This window comes from Mixophyes fleayi, chromosome 3 (genome assembly GCF_038048845.1).
Source record: "Mixophyes fleayi isolate aMixFle1 chromosome 3, aMixFle1.hap1, whole genome shotgun sequence".
Lineage (NCBI taxonomy): Eukaryota > Metazoa > Chordata > Amphibia > Anura > Limnodynastidae > Mixophyes > Mixophyes fleayi.
In genome coordinates, this window is record NC_134404.1 from 315,167,314 (window position 1) to 315,194,387 (window position 27,074).

A 27,074-nucleotide genomic window follows, 5' to 3' on the forward strand; every position below is an offset into this window, starting at 1 on the left:
GTGGCATACTATGACTAAGGGGGACAACTATGGCTAACAGGGAGGCCAGACTGCTAACGGGGGGGGGGGGTCCTCACAGGGGAATGGGGGCCCCCTTAGCCCAGGGGCCTCCCATTCCGTTAATCCGGCCCTGACCACGGGGCACAACTATGTGGCTTTCTATGAATATCGGTGACAACCATGTGGCTTTCTATGAATATGGGGGACAACTATGTAGCATACTATGAATATGGGGGACAACTATGTGACATACTATGAATATGGGGGACATCTATGTGGCATTCTATGAATATGGGGGACAACTATGTGGAATTCTATGAATATCGGTGACAACTATGTGGCATTCTATGAATATCAGTGACAACTATGTGGCTTTCTATGAATATGGGTGACATCTATGTGGCATACTATGAATATGGAGGACAACTATGTGGCATACTGTGAATATGGGGGACAACTATGTGGCATACTATGAATATGGGGAACAACTTTGGGACATACAATGAATGGAAGGGACAACTTTGACATACTATGAATTGGGAGCACAACTATGTGGCATTATATGAATTGGGAGCACAACCATGTGGCATTATATGAATTGGGAGCACAACCATGTGGCATGATATGAATTGGGAGCACAACCATGTGGCATGATATGAATTGGGAGCACAACTATGTGGCATGATATGAATTGGGAGCACAACTATGTGGCATGATATGAATTGGGAGCACAACTATGTGGCATGATATGAATTGGGAGCACAACTATGTGGCATGATATGAACCGGGGCATAATGTTTATTTTCTGGTCCCATTACTGTTATGATATTGGCATCATAGAATGAGATGTATTTTTATGTGTATGTATGTATATGTATACATATATGTGTATGTATACGTATGTATGTATATATACATGCCCAACTGGCACACCTGGGCTTGACTAGATTTTAGCCGGCACACTGATAGAAAAACCTTGCCAACCCCTGTTCTAGATAAACCATGTATAAAAAAAAAAAAAGAAAATTTTTCCAGTGCTCTAAAGACAGGTCTGCAGACATAAACTCATAACATATCAAACAGGAAGTATAACGAGAATTGTTTTATTCATTCATTTTTGATAGACTGGTACATAGGGAAATGGGATACGCCCGAACTGGCTTGGTCAGTAATGGACTGGCTGTGAAGGTAAAAAATCAGCAAGCCAATGGTCAGGTCAATCCAAGGTCAGGGTCGGGGAACAATCTGGGAAAGTGGTACACATGATACCCACAAGACAATGTAACACACAGAACGCTGGAGCAGAGGAGACCCAATACTCTGGCACTATGATGTGCACAGAGTAGACTTTAAATAGTGTATGAGAATTGAGTTGGGCAGACAATGTGATGTCAGGGGTCCCATGACCACAGTTTCAGAAGAATACTGCTCTCCCACCACTAAGAGAGTGCTGACCTCTGGGTGCAGCCGGAAGATGAGAGCACCTGACCCAGTAATTGCGGGCTGGAATCTGGGGTTAGCTTGTGACACTGTGTGTGAGCCATTGTCTTCCAAATAGTGATAAATTATTTGTTTCTAGATCGACATGTGAAATTTGTACTGTTAGGTTCTTACTACACGTGGAGGAGACCAGGTTAATACTTTAATCTGAAAGCCCTAACCATAGAAGGCTCGGAAACTGTTTTTAACTTTTGTCCTTGACATTGGAGAGTTCTGCCCTTTTTTTTAACAGCTATCAAGAGAGTTTATCCTGAAGGTGAATGCTAAATTGTAAATACAAAAACCAAGAGCTGTACAGCAGGTGAACTAATCCTAAAATATACATAATCATGGAGAGGTATAAGGTTTTACATAATAACAGGGAGCCAGTAGGAAGCACGCTGCAAGAACACTTTAAATGCTCAGGATTATATGGATTATATACTTAAAAATACAAAGTGCACCATGCAACTCCCTGAAATAAAATGTTTGTTGATCAAAATAACGGAGTAAATTTTCAGTTGCTTTATGGTTTCGCTTCCCTAGGGGTTTAATTTCAATTTTCTTTTCATTTTTTTTCTTTCCATTGTACTTGTGTGAGCTGCTGCAGTTCTTTCAGCGATTTCTCCATGACCACAGATTAATATTTTTTATTGGACAAGTACTGAAAGTCATTAGAGCTCAGTGATACACATACATTGCATTTAGTGCAAATATACCGGACAAATGAACTTATTATTAGACCTGGAATTTATTGGGAGGTGGGAGCCGTGTTATATATAGTTGAATAATCTTCAGAAACGATAAATAATTAACAGCCCGGCATCATCTGGAGCAATATTTCCCCAGAGTCTATGATGTCACTTTCTTGTGGAATCCTGGTGTATATCTCAGCCCCCTGCACTCTGGGTTCTCTCGGGCAAAGAAAACAAATAATATTCAGTTTAAGAGAGTGTGGAATGTTACAGTACTTTGCACAATTTAGAGAGATTTGTTTTTGTAAAAGATACAGAGGATTAAATGCAGTTGTTTAATAGATTGCATATGTAATAAAGTATATGTAATAAAAAGTTTATTACATTCATATTACCTAATCCAAATAGGATTGGGGCTAATACATTTTCTTAACTATTGAAACAATGTATCAGGGAGGATTCTGGTGGACACTTTATTTCTCCTAAAGCCAGATACCTAACACTACCATGTCCAGAACCACCCCCCAATGACATCTACATATCACTGCATTCCTCCGCTAAACAGACCCCAGTAACGCTGCCCCCACCCCTGGACGTTTCCCTGTGACTTCCAGGACCAACCCTTCAGATTCAGAAATGTATTTATTTTTCAATAGATACCTTAACCCCTAGGTTCCCAAACTGTGCGCCGCGGCTCCCAGGGGTGCCACGACGTTGTCACAGGGGTGCCGTGGCCAGGAAGAAGAAGAAAAAAAAACAAAAAAGAAAACTTACCAACCCGGCGGCGCCCGGGACCCAGCAACCTCCTCCCTCCTCGCTTCTCACTGAATGCCGGGCATGACGTCATCACGTCCGACATATTCAGTGAGAAGCGGCAGGAGAGAGGATGCTGGGTCCCGGGCGCCGCCGGATTGGTAAGTTTTTCTTTTTTTCTCTTTTTCTTTTTCTCCCTGTACACGACGGGATACAGAGGGGGTACAGCGTGGATGCAGAGGGGGCAGAGCGAGGGGGCACAACGCGGATGTAGAGGGGCAGAGCAGGGCACAGCGCGGATGCAGAGGGGCCAGAGCGTGGATGCAGAGGGGCACAGAGTGTGTGATTGCAGGGGGGCACAGAGTGTGTGGATGCAGAGGGGGCACAGAGTGTGTGGATGCAGAGGGGGCACAGAGTGTGTGGATGCAGAGGGGGCACAGAGTGTGTGGATGCAGAGGGGGCACAGAGTGTGTGGATGCAGAGGGGGCACAGAGTGTGTGGATGCAGGGGGGGGCACAGAGTGTGTGGATGCAGGGGGGGGCACAGAGTGTGTGGATGCAGGGGGGGCACAGAGTGTGTGGATGCAGGGGGGGCACAGAGTGTGTGGATGCAGAGGGAGCACCGAGTGTGTGGATGCAGAGGGAGCACCGAGTGTGTGGATGCAGAGGGAGCACCGAGTGTGTGGATGCAGAGGGAGCACCGAGTGTGTGGATGCAGAGGGAGCACCGAGTGTGTGGATGCAGAGGGAGCACCGAGTGTGTGGATGCAGAGGGAGCACCGAGTGTGTGGATGCAGAGGGAGCACCGAGTGTGTGGATGCAGAGGGAGCACAGAGTGTGTGGATGCAGAGGGGGCACAGAGTGTGTGGATGCAGGGGGGGGGCACAGAGTGTGTGGATGCAGGGGGGGGCACAGAGTGTGTGGATGCAGGGGGGGCACAGAGTGTGTGGATGCAGAGGGAGCACCGAGTGTGTGGATGCAGAGGGAGCACCGAGTGTGTGGATGCAGGGGGGGCACAGAGTGTGTGGATGCAGAGGGAGCACAGAGTGTGTGGATGCAGAGGGAGCACCGAGTGTGTGGATGCAGAGGGAGCACCGAGTGTGTGGATGCAGAGGGAGCACCGAGTGTGTGGATGCAGAGGGAGCACCGAGTGTGTGGATGCAGAGGGGGCACAGTGTGTGTGGATGCAGGGGGAGCACAGAGTGTGTGGATGCAGGGGGAGCACAGAGTGTGTGGATGCAGGGGGGGCACAGAGTGTGTGGATGCAGGGGGGGCACAGAGTGTGTGGATGCAAAGGGGGCACAGAGTGTGTGGATGCAGAGGGAGCACAGAGTGTGTGGATGCAGAGGGAGCACAGAGTGTGTGGATGCAGAGGGAGCACAGAGTGTGTGGATGCAGAGGGAGCACAGAGTGTGTGGATGCAGGGGGGGCACAGAGTGTGTGGATGCAGAGGGAGCACAGAGTGTGTGGATGCAGAGGGAGCACAGAGTGTGTGGATGCAGAGGGAGCACAGAGTGTGTGGATGCAGAGGGAGCACAGAGTGTGTGGATGCAGGGGGGGCACAGAGTGTGTGGATGCAGAGGGGCACAGAGTGTGTGGATGCAGAGGGAGCACAGAGTGTGTGGATGCAGAGGGAGCACAGAGTGTGTGGATGCAGAGGGGGCACAGTGTGTGGATGCAGGGGGCACAGTGTGTGTTAGCAGTAAATTATTCTTTGACATAAATATAATTGAAAAAATATATATATAAACATATTCTTTTCCCTTGGATTTATGTGTATTATTTTTGCATACAACTAAATAAGTATCTCTGTCCTGACCTAAATACTTATTACCTTTTTTTGACTATTTATAAAACGGGACTGCTCGATAATTATTTTAAAGGGGTGCCTTGAAAAAATTATGGAGACTCTAAGGGTGCCGCGAACTGCAAAAGTTTGGGAACCACTGTCTTAACCCCTTCATGACCGGTGGTATTTTATGCCACACTGACCAGACCCTCATTCAGTAGATATGCTGGTTTCACTGGAAATAGCCGACTTATTATTTTGGGGACCGATAGGGCTTTTATATTGTATCGTAGGCAAGTAATTTTTATTTTATTTTTTATTTACTAAGGATAATGGTTAAATCATGTTTTTCTTCACATAGTTATTTTCACACAACAAACAATATGTACCTGCAGGTTTAAGGGACTTGTGCATACTTTACAAAGCCCCCTATGACGTTAGAATTAAATGAATGTGCAAAGCTCGTAGACTTCTACATCAAAAGACTTAGCCAATATTGTGGTAAAGGTTCACCAAATACGAATAGTGAGTTTGTGAATTGGCGGACACCTATACATAAATATTTTTTTTTTTTACTAACGTGCCCCTCCACTCCAGTTCAGTGGGTGGGTCTCTAACCTTCACAAAGGCCACACATAACTCTTCTTTTCAGTAATAAATGAAACCATCATCATCACCATTAATTTATATAGCGCCACTAATTCCGCAGCGCTGTAAAGAGAACTCATTCACATCAGTCCCTGCCCCATTGGGGTTTACAGTCTAAATTTCCTAACACACACACACACACACAGAGACACAGACTCGAGTTAATTTGTTAGCAGCCAATTAACCTACCAGTATGTTTTTAGAGTGTGGGAGGAAACCGGAGCACCCGGAGGAAACCAGAGCAAACACGGGGAGAACATACAAACTCCACACAGATAAGGCCATGGTTGGGAATTGAACTCATGACCCCAGTGCTGTAAGGCAGAAGTGCTAATTACTTCACCACTGTGCTGAATTTAATCCAAGAAAGAGATGCCTATCTGTAATAACATCTCAGCAGGACATTTTAGAAAAGTGTTAAAGGTTATACCAAACAAATCTGAAAATAAAGCAGTGTGCAATCAAGCAAACAAAGAGCTGGGGGCAACAGGTGAAGGCTTTGAGGGCCATATGCGGTCCTAGAACTGTCTGTTGCTTATCACTGCCCTATTTGGAGCCCTGCCAGAGGGGGTTTGTGAGCGGGAGCAGCACAAGAGAAATTGAGACTTGTGATTGGTTCTCTGACTCGCACATACTGGGTTCAGGGCTGTAAACGGAAAGAGGTGTCCAGGGAAAAATGACAGTATGAACCAATAAAATCCTTTATGTAGCTTTGGTGCAGCTTCAATCTTTTTCTAAGATAAACTGACAAACATCTATTTTTGTTTTTTTTAAACAAATATTCTGTTTCACTATGCGAGTTTACAATAAAAGTACTAATTGGAAAAATATATAAATATACACGCAATAGTTTAAAAGTTTTGTAAGACACTAAGTGCAATTTGAATCCAAACATGCACAGAAGGCAGGCCATTCTCAAACAGCAAACTACGCCCATGTGCTTTTCTGGCCATTTAAAATTAAATATGCGCTACTTTTAAACAGAAATAGGGCATACTTTCCCAGACACTTGAGAAAAGCATAGCTGTGCAAGTGTATGTATCCACCGTGTATTTTATTACAGCTTGTTTTCATTTGTGTTGTGCAGGATCCGTTCTGTAAATGATGACATTCTTAATTTGACTCTGGAGTTCAGTAATTGGAAGAGGCTCTCTGCAGATGTGGAGATGATCCTGTCCACCCACGCAGAACATTTCACCTGGATTCCAAAGAAGCATTTCAGTAAGCAAACAACTGTCAGATACATTCTCTATACCTCAGTTTACAGTGATTAGAGGGGGAAACAGCTCTTCAGGGCATGTACTGAAGGCTGCAGCAGCACAGGGCGAAATTAGATGTGTGAACTGTAAAAATAGAAACTTTCATTTTCTCCATATAAAAATAATATTTCACTGCATAGATGAGTACAGAGGGAATGTTTCAAGTGTGCTGCTCTGCCAGATTAAGAGAACTTGGGCCATGGGTTGTAATCAGTACGTGGGTCCATATGCTGATCCGTGAGCCTACTATACATAGCTGGATGTTATTTAATTTTCATATTGTACATTCAATATTACACAGTGCTGTGCAAACATTGGCGAATCACATTTTTCCTGCCGGATCGATCTTACAATTCCTTTTTTGGTGCCTGAACAAAAGGGTGACAGTGACCTCACTCAACACTACATAGATGATATCTCACTTGTGTATCTCACACTGTGAAAGACATCAGGGTATATTTACTAAACTGCAGATTTGAAAGAGTGGAGATGTTGCCTATAGCAACCAATCACATTCTAGTTATCATTTATTTAGTACATTCTACAAAATGACAGCTAGAATCTGATTGGTTGCTATAGGCAACATCTCCACTTCTTCAAACCCACAATTTAGTAAATATACTCCATCCTCTTTATCGCTCTGTCATCAAAAATAATGAGCCCGATTTAGAGTTTGACCCAAGTCTTTCTGTGTGTTACGTAAACTTTGTGACAGCGCTGGTGCACAAACTAAATGTGATTCATTGTGAACCAGTGTCAACACTAAGACACAAGGGGCTTCCAGGTTCCTAGTGACTTGTTAATGCTGTATCACCAGAAATATTGATTCAGCACACAAAACGGTCGCCTGCTTTGTGTGCAGATGACTGGTGCCCTTTAAGATGGAAACTTCTGATAACAACCTAGAAAGTTTCAAAACTCTTCAGGTTAAAAATAGGATAGACAGAAATTGTTGTTTTGGTTTTTGTATTTTTTTTTATTATTATTATTTATTTTTTTACTGTCCGGCTCTGACAGACTTTATAAATGATGATTTTCAATGTTTCCTGTCAGTACATAAAGTTAGTGAGGAGTTGTAGCTTGTTTAACAAGCTTGGCAATCATAAACCCTTCCCTGCTCTCGGAACACACTGTAACTGCTGGATTTAACACTATCTAATGCCAGCAAAAGTCTAATCCAAACTTTATAAATGTATTCAGATAGTAATTCTGAAAAAAAAAAATGATAATCCTTATGTAAAATATCTATTCAAGAGGTGATCGCTGCAACAAAAGGCTTTGAAATTCTTTTGATGTGTAGCCAGGCAGCAGTGTCATGCAAGGATAAAGGTGACTATGGAGAGTCACACTACTGCCTTCTCAGCCACAAACGTTAAAGATAATTGAAAGTAGCAGGATACAGGATTCGCCATCCATGGTGTTTACAACGTTAATAGATGTAGTTAAATCCCGAATTGCCAAATTGTATAAATTGAACTAAATAAAACCACTGCCGATATTTAAAGTTATGTATGACTGCTTTATATCTGGTATCTTTTATTTCTCCGAAGGTTCTTCACACTCAGGTGACATTAGATGTACTGTGCTGGAGCCTGTGTGATATATTTATCAAGCGGCGGTTCCGACAAACCGCTGGTTCTCTGCAGCTTGCTGTCATTTTTTTAAACCGGCAATTTTATTAAAGACAGAACGCCATGGGCTTTGTCTTTAATAAAATTGCCGTTTTAAAAAAAAAATGACGGCAAACCGATGCTTGATAAAAAGTTAAGCGGGGATTTGTAGCTGCAAGATTGAGCCTATGGGTCTTTTATGTCTATTTGTGGGGAATAAATCCCTTTAAGAAAATGTAGGATCCATATTTAAATCACAAATTTGTGTGTAGGAGTGTGCAATAGATTTAAATTAGAAAATATCTTTTAAGAGAGTTAATTTGTAAATGTAAATAGTAATAGTAAAGCTCTTTCTCATATCATGCAAAAAATGTGTGTGTGTGTCTCTCTCTCTCTCTATATATATATATATATATATATATATATATATATATATATCTACTATATAAATGCCTAGTGGCGTGTGTGAAAAAAAACAAAAACAAGCTGCAGCGCCACCTGCTGGGCAGAGTTATACACTGACCTATATAGTTCTTGAAAGAGAAGTGACAGTTGGTAGTGATTGGTGGTTGCCGGGGGTGACAGTGGGGAGTTTGTAACATCCTTAAGTAGCTTGATGAAGGATGTGGCGATGAAGATGAAGGATGAGGTGATGGAGAAAAATGATGAGGTGGTGACATGTGGACAAAACCACGTTAAAAAACGGCGCTTGCGTCGGGAAGTAACGCTCTTCCCCTGAGGAGGCCTGGGCTAGGCCCAAATGCATGACAAGAACCTTTTTAACACCTTAAGTAGCTTGATTTGACTAGAATGCATGAGTATCATGCACGGGTATACTTGTATGTGTATATATATATATATATATATATATATATATGTATTGTCATGCATTTGGGCCATATCACACTCCTCTCACTCTGTCACCCCCGGCGACCACCAACCACTCCCCACTTCCACCCCCGGCAACCACCAACCACTCCCAACTGTCACTTCTCCTTCAAGAAATATATATATATTTTTTTTTAAATCTTTATAAACACTTTTAACAATTAACAAATTAAATTAACAAATTAAAAACATCTTAGTATACCAAATTTCAGCCCTTTCTGAATTTTTTTCCCACACACACTAAGAATTTAGTAGGTCAGTGTATAACTCCGCCCAGCAGGTGGCGCTGCAGCTTGGTTTTATTTTTTCCACACACAGACAGACTAACACACGCCACTAAGCATTTATATTATAGATACATATATATATATATATATATATATATATATATATATCTATGTGTGTGTGTGTGTATATATAATATGTGTGTGTATATATGTTATTAAAGTAATTCTATCGTTTTCCAATAAGCATTGTATAAGCGATTTGTGTTTCCAAAGCACAAAAGGATTTATTTAGCAGATGCAAAAGTTAGCAGTTTAATACATAATTATAATACAGTACAGCCAATACCAAAGATATATACATACCGCTGCGCTCCGCTGGTACCAGCTTACAGTACTTCACTCCAGAATACTGTGGTCAGAGAATGACTGAAGCCAGTGCCAGCAAAACTGTATTATATACACTCAGTGTTACAGAGAAAACAATGCAGATGATGTGTCTTGCTTCTATTGGTCCAGGCTTCAGGAAGATCTAGTGTACTGCAGGTCATAGGCCAGTTCAAACCAAAATATCCAAAGGTGGGGGGTCATCTCTCCAGGGGATGTGCTCCGACTTTCCCTCCAAGAATCCAGTTTCAACTAGTCTATTTGCATTTTACAGTCTGTATGACTTTAAACATTTATTCCCTAACATCGCTAACTAGAGTATGCAATGTGCGATCTCTTCAGTGAATGAACCGGACAACTGCTGATGAATAGGGGATTAAAATGATACTAAACATGAAATAATTCCTGCATCCTGAACCTTAAATATCACTAAAGTGTACATATAACCTTAAAATATATATAACTATAACTTAAATACCATCTGCTCATAAATCACTGGGGAATGGAACCATTATAATATGAAATATATAAATAACTAAATGTGAGAGTGCGAGTGCATGCGTATTTTACCGTGTGATCGCGCCATGCCACGTGTGATCGCAATCGCACGGTAAAACAATACTAACCAACATACTGTCGTTCATCCAATTATACGACTTCAACAATGTGTGTGTGTATGTATATGTGTGTGTGTATGTGTATATATATATATATATATATATATATATATATATATATATATATATATATATATATATAATGTGTGTGTGTGTGTATATATATATATATATATATATATATATATATATATATATGCCTTTGGGCATAAACCTCTCACACTGGTAGCATTGCACAGACAACACCCCCTCTTGTCCTCCAGCATTGCTAGAGTCGCCCAGCTGCCCCTATCCCTTAGCACAAAACCGTGGCCCACCACTAGGCTCCCTTACTTTGGCCCACCACTAGGCTTGCACCCCCTTTAAGCAGGGGCAGCAGTAAGAGATGAGCAGCAGAGGAAAGTTTAGTGTAGATAAGACGGGAAGTGGAGAGCAGAACAGGCAGGGATTATGAGTAGATAAAGTTAGAGCAGACTGGGTTGGAGGAGGTTTAAGGAGCAGGGAATGGATAGATCTTGGTAGAAGGAAGGTATTACCTGGCAGTGTTTATTGTTATCATAACGGCTTATGTGAAAAGCACAGAAGGAAGCAACAACAATAAAGCACTGATTCAGTAGAAGTAGAAGCAGAGCATATACAAACCATTAAATATAAGTTTTCCGAAGGTGGAAAAACTCCTTCAACATTAGATTTATAATTGTAACTTCCGATTGTTTAAAAAAATTGTAAATAATTACCTTGTACATGTATTCAAAACCATGCATTAAAATATATATACTACTACAAATACAGTTTTAGAATTAAATCTTTAGAATACTAGGTTTTATGTCAGTTGTCATTATGTCTAATGCAACTCAAAGTTTTAAAAAGGTCAAATAATATTTTGTTCCTATTTGTTATAAGCAAGGGTTTGAACCGACCTCTGGTTGGTAGGTACGTTTCTCAATTCTCGCCACAAATATTAATGTGGGTTCTTGGTTTTAGAATTTCTTTGTGTAAGTAAGAAAGTCAATTAAATCTTAAAACTTAAATGTGAACGTTTTGTTAGCATAACGCACAATCTGTTCATATTACGAAAAGCCATCCGTGTGGTGAGCAAGTCCACTAGGCACAAACGAGGAACTGTGCGCACAGGGTGGAATGTGTCTGTTGAGTGAACAAAGTTAACTAGTACAATGCAATAACCAAGCTTATCCCAACATTAAAGTGCAATTATTTTTTCATCCATACAGCCTCCATTCCATCGCTGATGCATCTTTGTCGGCTTAAAATACGCTCCCTTTTGAAAACTGAACATTTACGGTCTAGCAACTACATATCTCAACTACCCCTTCCTGCCTGTCTTCAAGAATATCTGCAGTATTCTGAGCTGTTACATCTCTATGGTATTGACAGAAATGATCATTCTTGTGAGGATAAACTGGAAAATATCTCTCAAGCAAGTCAATGATTGAAATCCGTATATCACTGTGACTGGACATTTATACACGGCTGTAGGCTGAATTTCAATATTGAAAACTGCTTGTAAATATACATTTTTTTAAAGAAGCCAGATGTGTCTGTAATAAATGTATACTGGTATGTACAACCGTGCTGCAGGAAACGGGAAGTGTTGATCTAAATAAAGATCATTGTTGTTTGTAATATGATTTGTTCTGTCTTGTGCTTTCTAGAACCTTTGTATTTTTTATTTAGCACATAGGTTTTATTAAAGTTTGCAATAACCTTTGCAAGCGATCAGACTTAAATATTGTGTATTTATTTATTCAGAGATATTTGATTATTGTGTTAGAGATGTTTTGGGGACCAAAGACATATGTTGTTTTAAGCAATATTTCAATATGGAAAATGGACTGAGCATCACAGCTTGATTTATTTAGGTTGTAATGTAACTGTCATTCAAGATGGGCAATAATGCTGCCTGTGCCCGACTAAGGATGGAGAATATATCTCCAGCAAAGGGAACGTTGTCACAAATAATTGCTGTCTTAAGCAGCACAGGAGTGAAACTTGTTTCTTTCTATTTAATAGGTTGGGCATAATTTAAAGGAAATGTTCACTTTGGTTGCAAATATAACCACCCCACCCCCTTTCCATCCTCTATGTATAATTGTAAACTGCTAGGATGTATCTAGCAGACAGAGTATACTAAAGCCAATGGCTTTGCTTTCTGTTAAAACATTGAATATACAGTGAGAAAATCATATGGAAAAAGTCAATCATCCAAATGTGTGGAAAGCTGATCCAAGTAAATCTCCGGACACTTCAACAAACAGTAGTCTCCATATTTCTGCAATACGTATACTCTTTATCCAAATGTTCATGATATACAGAGAAGAAAGAGAAAACACATATAGAGTAATACCTACTAACAAAACATAAATACAATCCTTAATGGTGAAAAACACTGAGTGGGAAGATAGATTAGAAAATCCTCACCCAAGTGAAATAATTACATCGCTTCCTGTTGTAATTATACGAACAAGAGAGAGAAATGTAAATGGCTTTGAATAGTAACACTCTTGTCTTCAGGATATATTCCTCTGCACTCGTTCGTTTTATCAGTCCTCTTTTCTTTTAACTGGAACCACTTTAATATGGACAAATTCTGGATAATGTATGCAAAGTGAACGAAAAAGCAAAATTGAGAGTATTACCCTTTAAATTATTTAATATACATTTTAAAATGTATCACAGAGACTTAAAATTATTCCAAAAATAAATGCAGGTACTTGTAAAGGATAAAAAATAGGTCAGGGTGCTGAGTAATGGGACAACGCCTTGACAAAGACTTATTTAAAGTTGAACCACTTTGGTGGCCAGGTGGGGGTGTGCAGACTTTTCTTATTCATGGTTGCTACAACCATCTAAGCCAGGGATTGGCCATTGAATAAAGCCTCCTTTCTTCAATGGATGGGACCTATACCCACAAAGTGTTGTGTTGAAACTCTAACGATCGTAGCTTTCAACATAGAGGTTGCTAGAAAAGCTATAGCTTTAGCTTTTATAGGCCCAGCAAAAGTATAAATCAAAGTAATAGCCTGGCTGTGGGTTGGCCATAGTTAAGTTGCAGAATATGGCATTTTCTATTTAGAAGACGTGGGAGCAATTTCAGATAAGAGTAGCTGGTGACTGCAGAGGAACTGGTAGATGTAACTGTTACGTAATATTTAGGCTCAGTATAAAATAGCTCATCTAATAGATATATTTATACCTATACTTTTTTGTATAATGGACCATTTTGAGACTTTGTGTGAAGTTACCATTGACTATTTTTGGGGATCTCATGTTTGAGCGCCTTTAAATAGTTAAGCATGTTCTGTTTAGGAACAAAAGACTTTTCAGTGGAAAGTGAGATTGTGCCAGTTTCCTGTTGTTGGAATGATGAATGCGTCATCTGCTGATCGCGTATTGATAGAAAACGGCTGCATAACTGCATTGTTCCATCTATTTTGTTTCTGTTTATGGAATCTCTCAAAAGAGCAAACTTGATTGACAGGCACTTGTGATTTTTAACGCTCCTAACAGAACAAAAGAATCAAAGCTCAAAAATAAGCTGAAAGTTTTCTGTTCAAGTTGCTTTACTTTATCGAAGAAAGTAGTATCCTCATCACTATACTTCTGTGTTCAGGATCCCTCCTGCAGGACCACATGCAAGGAAAAAATAAGTGTATGGACAGAAGGTTAGCAAAACAAATCATATGTTTTTATACTTACATGGGAATAGAATATCTTAAGGCCTATTGTGCTTTCACTGCCAGCAAAACTCCCTGTACTGTAGACAGGTTACTCTTCACTATATGACTGGAAAATAGCCTAAAGAGCTGGAACAACTGACCATGTTGTTGCCCTAAACAGCTTTCTCGCTAGTTACACATACTGAAGGTAACTAAATCTGGGTACACACTACAGGTTTTTTGTCCAATAATCTCCTCAACTAGCTGACATACGACCGCTCGTTCGAAAGTCGGGTCAGTGTGTGTAGTGACACGATGGTCGAAAGTCTTCCCAAATGGTCGATTGTCACCTCACTTAGTTGGTCGTACCGTTCAATATTTTTGTTCCAATCACCTTTCCATTGTATAGTGTGTATAAATTTACAATTGATCCATGATAATCCTACGATACTTCCTCGAGGACTGGGGCAGGGACTGATGTGAGTGAGCTCTCTGTACAGCGCTGCGGAATTAGTGGTGCTATATAAATAAATGGTGGTGATAATAAAAATAATAATAACAAAGGCAACTGTATCAACGTGTAGTTAACAATATAGATCTTAACTCCCTAATTCACAAAATAAAAGCTGATCTTTTCGGGGGTTGTGGTGCTTCCACCTAGTTGTCAGTTGCCAGAAATTATTTGGAATGTAAAACTACTCAGTTTGCTGTAAACACTTGGCTGTTAGTTTGTTTTAAAATCTTTGTGAGGCAGTCAAACTCCTTTTATTCTTGGGCCAAGAAAGGAAAGTGACGGAAGAAGCTGATGGATGGTGACCGGTATTTAGAACATTGCTGGTAAACTTCTTATTTCACCTATTGTGTTCCTGTGAGAAGAATCATTAAACATTCTTTATTAGTGATTCCTGAGGACAGATTCAAAGAACAATGACCTAGAGAAATCTTGTGTTCTGGCATATATGCTAATATACAATTGGAGAATAGGCAATTAGTATAAGTAAAGACTTCTACTGACACCTGTCAGTATATGACCTACTGTGAGCTTAGTTGTTTTATATGTAGAGAGGGTTGATCATCGGTATCCCCCTATATTTGGCCACACACAGGACGATTCTGGCCCTGGGCCCGAGCAGTCTCATATCAGCTGGTAGCTGTTGGTGCAGTCAGAAGATGTCCGCACATGTGCTTATAATGATGGGCATTTTACAAATATACTGACATGCTTACCGTTGGGCTCATTTTGGGATTTTCCAGTGCAATATTAGGGAATTGCTCTATATGGTGTTTAATATGGTATCATGTGTGACTGGCTTTAGTCTACTGATTCTAGGTCAAGTCTATCCTTGACTTAAGCCCAGTTGTATCCTAGTTCTTCCTCTACTCTAAAATTTATTTGATCAGACAGGAAAATTAACATCACCCTATTGAACAATAACATTTATTTGGACAGCCTCCTCCAATTCATAGCCTGCCACCGATAGTGAATACACTTTAAAAGAGATTTTCTTGTAAATGTGTACACATGTTTTATATTGGTCATTGTAGTAACAAGTGTACTGTTGGATACACCATTTAGCTGTCTCAAAGTTTCATGTCTTTGTCAGAATTTAGCTTAATTAGCATCTTATACAAATGATCACGGTTTCCAGCTATTTCAGAGTAAGAGAGGCTGATTGTGATGTCCTTTAATTAGGCTTAAACTGAAGATAGCTGAGGAAAATCTTCCCCACAATCACATCTTTATTTACGTTATTTCTAAAGATTGTGCATATTATGAGTGATCAAATGGCTGTACTCAACTAAAATCATTATCCTATAATTCCAACCTGTTAAATGGATACTGACTTAATCTCTGTCCAAATCCAGCTTCATCCCTTAAGGAACACTCTTGCGGAGTTTATATTCAACAGCTACAATAGCTCTTTGCTATATGGAGTCCCAGCATTAATAGCTCTTTCACTGTTGAGGAACTACATTTTTTAACAACATCCTGATGGTTGTATTTCCATTCTTAAACTCAATACATAGTCCTTCAACACCTAGAGAGTCTTAAACTACCTTAGAACATGATTTTAAATTCAGTGCTAACCAGCTTTGCTAAGAAATACTCTTTATATGGTGTGCTCGAGTTAATGATGACATTGACCTGCCTTACTTATTATCCCATAAGCATGTAGTAAGAACAAGTATCCCTTGGCGCTCCACTAGTCTATATAATGTATAATATACGACTGACATATAAATCAAGTATTTATTCATAAAACTTCTTACAGAAACAGTCTTCCCGCTCGAACACTTAAACATATCATGATATGTATGTACAACAATGAACATTCAATATGCAGTCTGTTAGAGGAATAGATTTCATATTTGATGAACTGACTAATACTACCTACTAACAATAGAATCGGTGATCCTCAACATCGCTTTAAAAAGGAGAGAAAAGTCACCCTACAGCACATGCGCAATAATAGGGAGTTCCGAAACCTTCCGATAAGCCTGGTCACCTGCACTCTGCGCCCCTATAGGCAGCACCACAAGTTTACACTATTATTGGTTGTTCAATAGCAGGACAGTGCTGGGATTTTTGTCCCTCTATCCCATAAGCATAATTGCTATATAATGGGATCTCATGTCATGGGGTAAATGTATGAACGTGCGGGTTCTTCAACACTCGCGTGTTCGGCGATTAAATTTCAAGCGGCGCTGCATTGTAAAGAGAAGTTTCCCTTTACAATGCAGCGCCGCTTGAAATTTAATCGCCGAACACGCGGTTGTTGAAGAACCCGCACGTTCATACATTTACCCCCATGTCTTTATGCTACCACCATAGTACACAATTCAAAATATTCACTACAGCAAGTGGAACTATAGAGTGGGTGACACTGGGCCGGTGCCAGCATGTGTGGTCCACCCCTGCAAGAAATAAATTTGCTCCCTTCTCTCTTATAAATTATTTGTTCATTCAATGATGCTTTTTCTTTTAATGCAAATTATATGATAAATGTTAATGAGGAGAGTAATACAAATAAATACATTAAAGAGAAAACATGAATTGTTATATGAATAATATGAATGAAGTTTATGTATTCTTTAAAATTTAATTTTTTTGTCAAATTAGTTTGGTTGTGCCCCCACCTTCATCACAGTGATCCCTGCTTCATAACACCATGTCCCTTTGACATCACACTGGGCACCCTTATCACTATGTGTTTCTTTGACATAACACTGGGCACCCTTATCACTATGTGTTTCTTTGACATCACACTGGGCACTCTTATTATTATGTGCCCCTTTGACATCACACTGGGCACCCTTATCACTGTGTGCCCCTTTGACATCACATTGGGCACCCTTATCACTGTGTGCCCCTTTGACATCACACTGGGCACCCTTATCACTATGTGCCCCTTTGACATCACACTGGGCACCCTTATCATTATGTGTTTCTTTGACATCACACTGGGCACTCTTATTATTATGTGTTTCTTTGACATCACACTGGGCACTCTTATTATTATGTGCCCCTTTGACATCACATTGGGCACCCTTATCACTGTGTGCCCCTTTGACATCACACTGGGCACCCTTATCACTATGTGCCCCTTTGACATCACATTGGGCACCCTTATCATTATGTGTTTCTTTGACATCACACTGGGCACTCTTATTATTATGTGCCCCTTTGACATCACATTGGGCACCCTTATCACTGTGTGCCCCTTTGACATCACACTGGGCACCCTTATCACTATGTGCCCCTTTGACATCACACTGGGCACCCTTATCACTATGTGTTTCTTTGACATCACACTGGGCACCCTTATCATTATGTGCCCCTTTGACATCACACTGGGCACTCTTATTATTATGTGCCCCTTTGACATCACACTGGGCACTCTTATTATTATGTGCCCCTTTGACATCACACTGGGCACCCTTATCACTGTGTGCCCCTTTGACATCACACTGGGCACCCTTATCACTGTGGGCCCCTTTGACATCACATTGGGCACCCTTATCATTATGTGCCCCTTTGACATCACACTGGGCACCCTTATCACTGTGGGCCCCTTTGACATCACATTGGGCACCCTTATCACTGTGTGCCCCTTTGACATCACATTGGGCACCCTTATCACTGTGTGCCCCTTTGACATCACACTGGGCACCCTTATCACTATGTGCCCCTTTGACATCACATTGGGCACCCTTATCATTATGTGTTTCTTTGACATCACACTGGGCACTCTTATTATTATGTGCCCCTTTGACATCACATTGGGCACCCTTATCACTGTGTGCCCCTTTGACATCACACTGGGCACCCTTATCACTATGTGCCCCTTTGACATCACACTGGGCACCCTTATCACTATGTGTTTCTTTGACATCACACTGGGCACCCTTATCATTATGTGCCCCTTTGACATCACACTGGGCACTCTTATTATTATGTGCCCCTTTGACATCACACTGGGCACTCTTATTATTATGTGCCCCTTTGACATCACACTGGGCACCCTTATCACTGTGTGCCCCTTTGACATCACACTGGGCACCCTTATCACTGTGGGCCCCTTTGACATCACATTGGGCACCCTTATCATTATGTGCCCTTTTGACATCACACTGGGCACTCTTATCACTATGTGCCCCTTCGGCATCACACTGTGCCCCTTTATGATCACACTGTGCCCTCCATGCTGCTTTTGCTCCCCTCCATCTGGTTCCCATTTATAACACTGTGCTCTCCATGCTGCTTTTGCTCCACTTCAAATGCTTGCCCTTTATAACACAGTGCCATGGTGCCTCCCTTCCTTTACCTACTTTTCTATCGCCGTCTTCTCTTCTGTCTTCTCTCTTGCTTGTGAGTTAGCTTTTTTTATGGGCCAGCGGACAAACAGAGGATGACAGGCGAGGGAAGCGCCTCTCAGGCTGCCCCTCACTCGCCCCCACATTGTCTATCCCTCTTACAGTGTTCCACCAGCCCTGGGGTGACATATAATTGCGAGGGGGAAGGTGTTGTCCATGGCAACCAATCAAACTCTAATTGTAATTATTATTAGTGCAGTTTAGGAAATGTTAACACCTGATTGGTTGCTATGAGCAACATCACATTTTTGTTTTGGACCAATTTTCATAAATGTCCCTGAATGTATTCAAATATTCTGTACTGTGCCCATTCCTTTTTAATTACAACTTTCCTTGTGTTTACTAATACTCCAAAGCATTTAATTTTTGTAAAATATGGATATTTTAGTAACATGACTGTTAAAAAGTAAAAAAAACTCCCAAGAAGCCACATTATGACTTGCAAAGCAACTTCCAAATAGCAACTTCAGCTATAATCTTATAGTTTTGTGAAATAACGATGCGTTTCGCATATTCTTAGCTCACTACATTATGGGATCTAGTTTAACATGATCATCTAACTGGTGTTGGAATACAGTGCCCCAGCCAGCAGTATAGTCAGGTAACCATTTACTACAGTCATTTTCATTTACACCCTCCCTATACAATTGTAAACCTTACCTGTACACATTTTAAACTAAACACTTGTTTTCCCAATATCTGGCGCTATGCGTTCATCACTGGTAAACCTGTTGAATGAAAACAAAACTTTAAACAATAGTGAAACTCAGCAACAATTTTGCATCTCTCAAAGTTTTATCTTTAAAAAAAAAAATCTGATATTCAGGTTCACATTTTTTTGTCCTACTGCTGTGTCACTAACATACAGCTCAGTGCCTTGTAACAAGCAACAGAAACAGGTGTTAATTGAGGTTGGGAATATGAGAGACATGAATAGCATCTGTTTATACCCCTCTGACTGGTTAATACTTATCATAACATTTAATTCACTGGTTTAGTACATGGATGACAGAGTCTATTATGAGTCATTAGAGGTGTTTATCACCACCTCACTTGCAGCAGGATGGTTTTGGTAGAAAGACAGTCCATCTGGTAACCAAAGATAACACACGGTAGTAAAACATAATTGCCAAGGTTAATATGCAAGAGTTGAAATAACGTTAACGAGGATTTTTTAGAGTCACAAGACCGTCTGCTTTTCTGAAATCACTACCGGTGAAGATTGAAATAGTTTTCTTTAGTTTGCTAATCTTAAGCACAATTCTTTACTTTTAATGATTATCTCCAAGACTTACTCTTATTCGAACTTTGATTGTTCTCTAAATAAGATTGAATGAACGTGGCAGATTTTCAGCACTGTTGATAGAGCCAGCCAAATAATTACCACAGCACCAACCAGCAATAATATACAGGTTTATATAGGACAAAGCAAACGGTGCAGACCTAGTAATAAATGTAACAACACAACAGAACATGAGCCATAAGTAAATAAAGTAGGCTTCTACAATTCTAAAGCATTAAGTCAAAATCATAGACCCAAAAAAGACTTCTTTCTGATTTCCCTTAGAGCAACCACACTTGGGATAGCTATTGATCCTTATAACTATACTGTGCTATTTTATTTGTGCAGTCTTCAGTTCCTAATCTGCAAAAGCCCTAAAGATAATTTGCATCTCAAACTAAAATTTAGGATTACACAAGAGCAGTTTTACAATAAGCTTCGTCTCCCAGGAAATACAAGATCAGAAGAGAGCTTTACTAAACAAGACAAGTCATACATATTTTAATTTTTAAAGACCTAAAAACAATTCACAATATAAAAAGTATACCACAATTAAAGGCTGGTGTGTTTCATCTGAATGCTTCAAAATAAATTAATGTGTGTTATTAATATTCAGTAAGAATGATATTTTGAAATCCTCTGCGACTAGTCTAGCAGGTATAAATGAATGACATTTTTGGTATGACTAATTGATGTGTAAATGATTAATTCTGCTCTTCGTCAGTCAATAGCCAGTAAATGTATTATGTCCCAGCTGTGAACTTAGTGAAAGGTATATTGTGATGTATTCATACCTGGCTACAGGATTTAGAGCATGTATTGATTCTTTATGGTAGGTCTCTGATCTGAGATAGGGTAAGGGCTGAGGACCGTGTGGATGAACCTTAGCTTTCTATGTGCAGATTGCCTAGCACAGAGAAAGAAAACTGGGAGCTTGGTTCACTCAAGTTTACCATCTGGGGTTAAAGTGGTCACTGGTCTATGTGCCCCCCTTACTAAGGGTTTCATCAGTGCCTGCCCCTTTCTCACTATTTGCCATTACATAAGTTAAGTGAGTGTGCATTTTATTTTGGTGGATCTATTGGCCATAAGTCCACTTATGGCCATTCATAAGAAATAAGGTTTTACATTCATTTGAGGGGTTAATCAATTTGCATACATTTTTTGGTGGTTACATTCATTGGCTTCAGTTCTTACTTTAATTTCGCCAGATTTTGATTAGTCTAAATCTTTTCAGTTTCTCATCTTGGTATTTGCTGTTGAACTCTTACGAATTGTCTAGATTGCTTAACCATCCCGGCTCCAACGTTGCATATCCTCACTGCAGCCCCGACACTTGCGGGTATCGACAGTCATGTGACCCACCAGTCACGGCGGTTCTTTCAAACAGGCTTCTCTATGTAAGGTTAATTTTGACACTCCCGTGGTGTCTGAGCAACCTATATGTTACATGTCTGACTTCCCTGTGTGTTTGGTTCTCCAGTCTCAGTCTCCATTCCCTGTGTACCTGCCTGATCTCACGTGTACCAGACCTCTGCCTTCCTCTGACCACGCTATTGTTACCTGCACCTATCTTTCTGCCATCTTGTGTACTGAATCCTGCCTCTGCCTCCTCCATTGTACCTTTGGTGCCAGCCTGTGTACTGAACCTCTGCTTGCCTTTAAACCACGATTTTGTCTCCTGAATTGTACTACTTTTGCCTCTAAGTGTACCGAATCAACTAGTCTGACCTCGTACCGGACACTCCTCCTTGGGCCTATCTGCCATCTGTCCTAAGAAATAGATTTTTAAGGTGACATGAATGTATTTGAAATGAAAGTAATTGACAAGAAAAATCTTACGTAACTGATTCCCCCTTAAAATTCCATAGGGGGGCATTTACAAAGAGGAAGACTTGTTGCAATTGTGGCTACTTACAGAGGTCAGAGCACAAACAGATGCCCACCCACATTGAGCATGATCATGGTCTATCAGGTATGTTGTCCACAGATTGTAGCAGTTTTAAAGAATGAACTTTCTTTCCCAATCACTCGTCTGACTTGTGGGCTTCCTTTATTTCAAATAATTTAAGGGAATACCTAATATATTACATATAAATTTGGATAAGCGCTCAATTTAGTAATTGCAATCACTCTGGCATGGGCAGCATGTAGAGAGACTCCCCCAAGACCTCAATAATACATATAATTCCAAATACTACAGCGCTCTAATGCCAGGATGTACTATAACACACATCAATCCACAACTAATAATGCTTTTTTGTATATGACCATAGTGAACAATTATATAGTATTGGCTAGATCAGCATAATAATATGTTGACATAGGATCCTTGATTTAACTTCTCACAATCATTTATTGATATATTAGTTTACTTGACCCTAACTTCATTAAAATGTCTTGAAAAGTAGTTATTTCCACCACTTTTGAGGTGGTAAAATTTATCATGACTTAATAGTTCTGTAGAATTGTAAAATTATAACAATTTACATATCTCACGATTCCTGATCTTGTGACTGGTTAGGCTCATCATTCTTAACCTGCCTATGTTCCAACTACTGCTACCCCAAGACTACAACATTTTCATTTACTGCACATAAGTCTTAGCACCTTATGGCTTGCTAATAATGGAGATCATGTGGCAAATGTAGGGCCGTGGCACTACAATTAGTGTAATGTACTGTTCACACTTAAAACATAAGCTTATTTGCAAATAAAATAAGAATAATTCTGTTTGCAGTATCACAAATCCATGCTGTTAAATTTCATTTGATTGCTAGACATAAAAAGAAACACAAATGAACCTAAATAATACCTACCGTAAACTTAATGTTTATTTATAGGACTCAAATCTTCTTTTGTCTCGTAAGATTTCCTTTTGCTCTACAGTAAGGATTTGGTTAATTTATTATGAGTTGTGTTCAGTTCAATGATTGCTAACACTGCGGTTAATCTTTCTTTTCTTTTTACGGGAACAGCACTAAACCCTGAACAAGTATGTGACGTTCACACTGTAGCTACCTTAAGGATTAAATATCACTGGCTAGAAAACAAGAGATTAAGATTCATTTTCATTTGGAAAACAAAAGCCTCTCCTGAGGAATCACAGATGGAGACTAGTTCAAACAAATTTGAAGTGCTTTATCACAGGTGTGATAGGACTTCAAAGGAAATCATAGCTAAAACGCAAGTGGCTCCTCTCTTTGTAGCAAACAGTATTGTTACCTAAGACCAGTAAAAGTAATATATAGACTCCGGTAAAATCTATTCTTATACACAAGTGAATATATGTGAAATATATTTGGGGAGTAGTGAACTCATCACTTTCATCTAGAGTGTAGTGATGTCATTCCCGCAAAATATACTATATATTTGGGGAGTATTGATGTCACTTGTTTTCAATGGCTTATATTGAAAGTGTTATAGGGTGGAATGTATAACTTAGCAATGGTAAAACATTCTAGAATATGAGGTTTACTTCAAACAAGCAACTTGCTTTTTTTTATTGAAACTTGTGTATTCTAAGCAGGGCCGGTGCTAGGGTCCACGGCGCCCTAGGCATTTTTAAAAAATCTCCGCCCCCCCCCCACCGCAAAAATCTCCACCCTCCTCCCTCCTCTCCTTACCTTGTCTCACCACCGCCACCTCTCTGCTCCGTCTCCTCCCCTCCACTCACTGACACTAGTAAGTGGAGGGGAGGAGAGGGAGCAGAGAGGCGGCGGTGGTGACAAAATAGCCTCTTCCCCCCCTCCCCGTCCATCTGAATGCTGTGCGGCGGCCGTGACAGGTATGGTCAGTGGTCGCCGCACAGTTTTAAAGTATTTTAGAATACTGTGGCGCCCTCCAGAGCCCGGCGCCCTAGGCAAGTGCCTAACCTTGCCTAATGGGAGCGCCGGGCCTGATTCTAAGGAATATTGTACTCTCTTACTGTAAAAAAAAATAAAAACATTAGAATCAGCTGCAGAGATTTGTGTCCTGTACACAATCGACATAAGCAATACAGAGCGCTTTTTCTGACCAACCAGAACAAAGCCGCTCTGCATTAGTTAGAGTTAGAGACTCAGAGCCTGTCACTAGCTGTGTGGCTCTTCGCAGAGCAAGTCCTCATTGTTCCAGATGGTTTTTCTGTTCCCAAAAATGGATTACAACGTGCCTTCATGTGTTTAGCACTGGACTGTTTTCTCCTAAGGGTGACCACGCTGTGAGTTTCCCAGCCTGTGAAAACCTAGTGCTGGTAGTGGGTTTTTCAGGGGACCTCATGGCGTTAGGCCCCCGAAATTGTTACTATCGGCCTAGGATATGAGCGCTAGTGTTGGTAGCACCTTTGGAGGAGGGGAGGCACTCTGCTTTTTTAACATTTGTTTATTTACTTTAACCATTTGCAAGGTTGGTGTTGATGGTCATCATCAGCACACATGTTGCACCAGGGGTTGAGCCCCTGCAACAGATACGCCTTCTGACAGACATCTCTGCAGATATCTCAAGTTCTACATAGGCAGCAAGTATGTGAACATGCCTTTACTCTACTTGGCCTATGCTGAAACCACCGTTCTCTACCCTATTACACCTTTCTAAGTGTACAGAGTACTAAGTGTTAGATGCGTTTGAGAGTGCACAGGGACTTCTACATTTATTTGCATGCAGAGAAGGGAAATAACTATAACTGCCTTGCATCCAACTCTACATGAGCACCCCAGTCATGTGAAATTCACACTTATGTGAAGTAAGGCAGGCCGGACCGTAGGTTCTTGGGAACCTAGGAACACCGTTGGTTATAGGAACTGTCAGACTGTCTGTATAGGCACTGGTATGTCACAGTGCCTTGACACAGCATCCAACTAATTATTATAGCAATTGAAAAAATCTAAAGGTGGCCCTTTAGGGGAGTCCGGGGCTGCATGGGAGGCCCACAAAATGTGGCTGGTTGGCCAACATTATCATAAGTGTTAGGCTAACGACTATTAGATAAGCTTTTAGAACCAGGCTAATAGAGGTCTTCACCTTTAGCAGCCTCCTTTCCCATAGAACTGAACTTGTTTGGAGGTACTAGGATGCCCCCAGGACTTAACTCTAAGGTAGTAAAAGCTTATCAGGATAACCATAGCACAGGATGGAGGGTAACCGGAATACAGAAAGCAGATACAGGCCAAATGTCGTGGGTCAGCAGCAAGCAGGGTAACCAGAAGACAGGCTAAAGGTCGGGCAGGATGCAGAGGGGGGTAATCCAATAAACAGGCCGAGGTCAGGGGAAATCACCATTCAAGCAGGGTCAAGGTCAAAGCCAAAGGTCACAACAGGAATCGGATCAGAAGCAGAGTATCTACAGGATAACAGAGGACAGAGCTGGTCAGCAATTGTGCAGTACATGGACGATATAAGCAGCAGGGAGGCTAAACCCTTAAATACTTAAAGTGACCAATCAGGCGCCAGGCTCCAACAAGACCCTAATGAACCCCAGATTCTGCCTAATAAAAAACTCTTATACGCAGTGATATACATCTGCTGCTAGTGCTCCAGAATTGTAACACTTACCTGAGGAGGAGTGCCTATTTGTGTACTATTCTGGGGAGAGAGTTAAGTGTAGTATGTTGAAGATCATCTCTTGGTACAGCGTGGAACTCCAAAAAATACTTTGAATTGCAGAGATGGTCAACTGCAATCTTATGGTAACCATGTGACCAACTCTGACAACACAGTTGTCCTATCTATATTAATTCTTACTATGTTATAAAACAACCTAGTTAATTATATTGCTGACATTTTTGAAAAGTCCTTGTTACCAATAAGATGTTTATAGGAACTTGTCTATAGGTATATTTTAGTATTAGTATTATAGTCACCTGGCATATTTCCACCCTTTTCTCAGCTGCTTTACATTCTTTTCTAATATCTCATCTGCCACTAACCCCCCCTCATCCTGTGTCCCAGGTACCATAGTGTGCTCCTCCTTTACCTGGTGATGTGCACCCTCAAGTAACTCCTCAGTGTTTCTATCATGAAATAATAGGAGTGTCAGCATCTTCTCATTGGTTAAATTAAGTCCTCAGACTTTATTGAGGTTATGCTTCTCCCAAACCTTGGACCCCAGTAAGCCATTGGAATTGCCCATATACTGTATATATAATCCACTCCTGACCTATAATGGAGAGTAAGGATGTGATGAGGCATTAGTATACTACTGTAAATATTACACAGAACATTCTGAAGAAGAGCTGTTTCTGATTGGAGAGAAGTCTAAGGTTAGATACATTGTAGGTAGAATTGTCCCAAATCTGGCAATCTAGTAGGTTGGTCAAACGAATGGATGGTACGAGATTCCATATCTTCTATTGGCTGATGGCAACGCACACATGCTGATCAGCAGGGCTGATGCTTTTGTCTGATCAAATATGATTTTATCAAAATTTATTTATTCAAGACAATTATTTTGGAAGCCACATGTGCCATTGTTTTTGGCTAGCTTAAGTTCTATGCATAACAATAAGGTTTTTGGAATCTCAGAGGGATTTTAAACAGAAATTGGAAGCCAGTTCGGGGCATCTATGATAAAGTGATGCTAATGGCCCCGTTTTGGTTAACTGTAGACATTAAAAAATGTAACTAAATTAAGAGCCTGAAAAAGTATATATTGAGCAATATGTAATGTTTTGTAACATTAAAGAGATCCCATATAAAACTTGTGGGTCCAATACTATCATCACATAAAGATGTATCAAGTTCATTCTGTGTGGAAAAAGGAAATAACAAAACAAAGGAATTATATTCTTTAAAGTATTAGTGATATGGGCCATATTTTTGTAGTTGTCACTCACTTATCGCTCAAATAAAATGCCATTAGAGAATTAGAGAAAGATCGACACAGGAGATAGATTAGAATGATTCAGTTTTAAGTC

At 40.4% G+C, this 27,074-nt stretch overlaps 1 protein-coding gene across 4 annotated transcripts in view; it reads left to right on the forward strand.

Annotated features, from left to right (window-relative positions):
• The window catches only part of ASB3 (ankyrin repeat and SOCS box containing 3), an 82,256-nt gene extending 70,265 nt beyond the window's left edge, over window positions 1-11,991 (forward strand). For all 4 annotated transcript variants that reach the window (XM_075204057.1, XM_075204054.1, XM_075204056.1 and 1 more), the window contains exons 9-10: window positions 6,450-6,583; window positions 11,580-11,991. In XM_075204057.1, coding sequence (XP_075060158.1) covers window positions 6,450-6,583; window positions 11,580-11,797 — 352 coding nt within the window. In that variant the 3' untranslated portion in view covers window positions 11,798-11,991. The remainder of the gene's footprint in view (window positions 1-6,449; window positions 6,584-11,579) is intronic.
• Window positions 11,992-27,074: the final 15,083 nt, after the last annotated feature.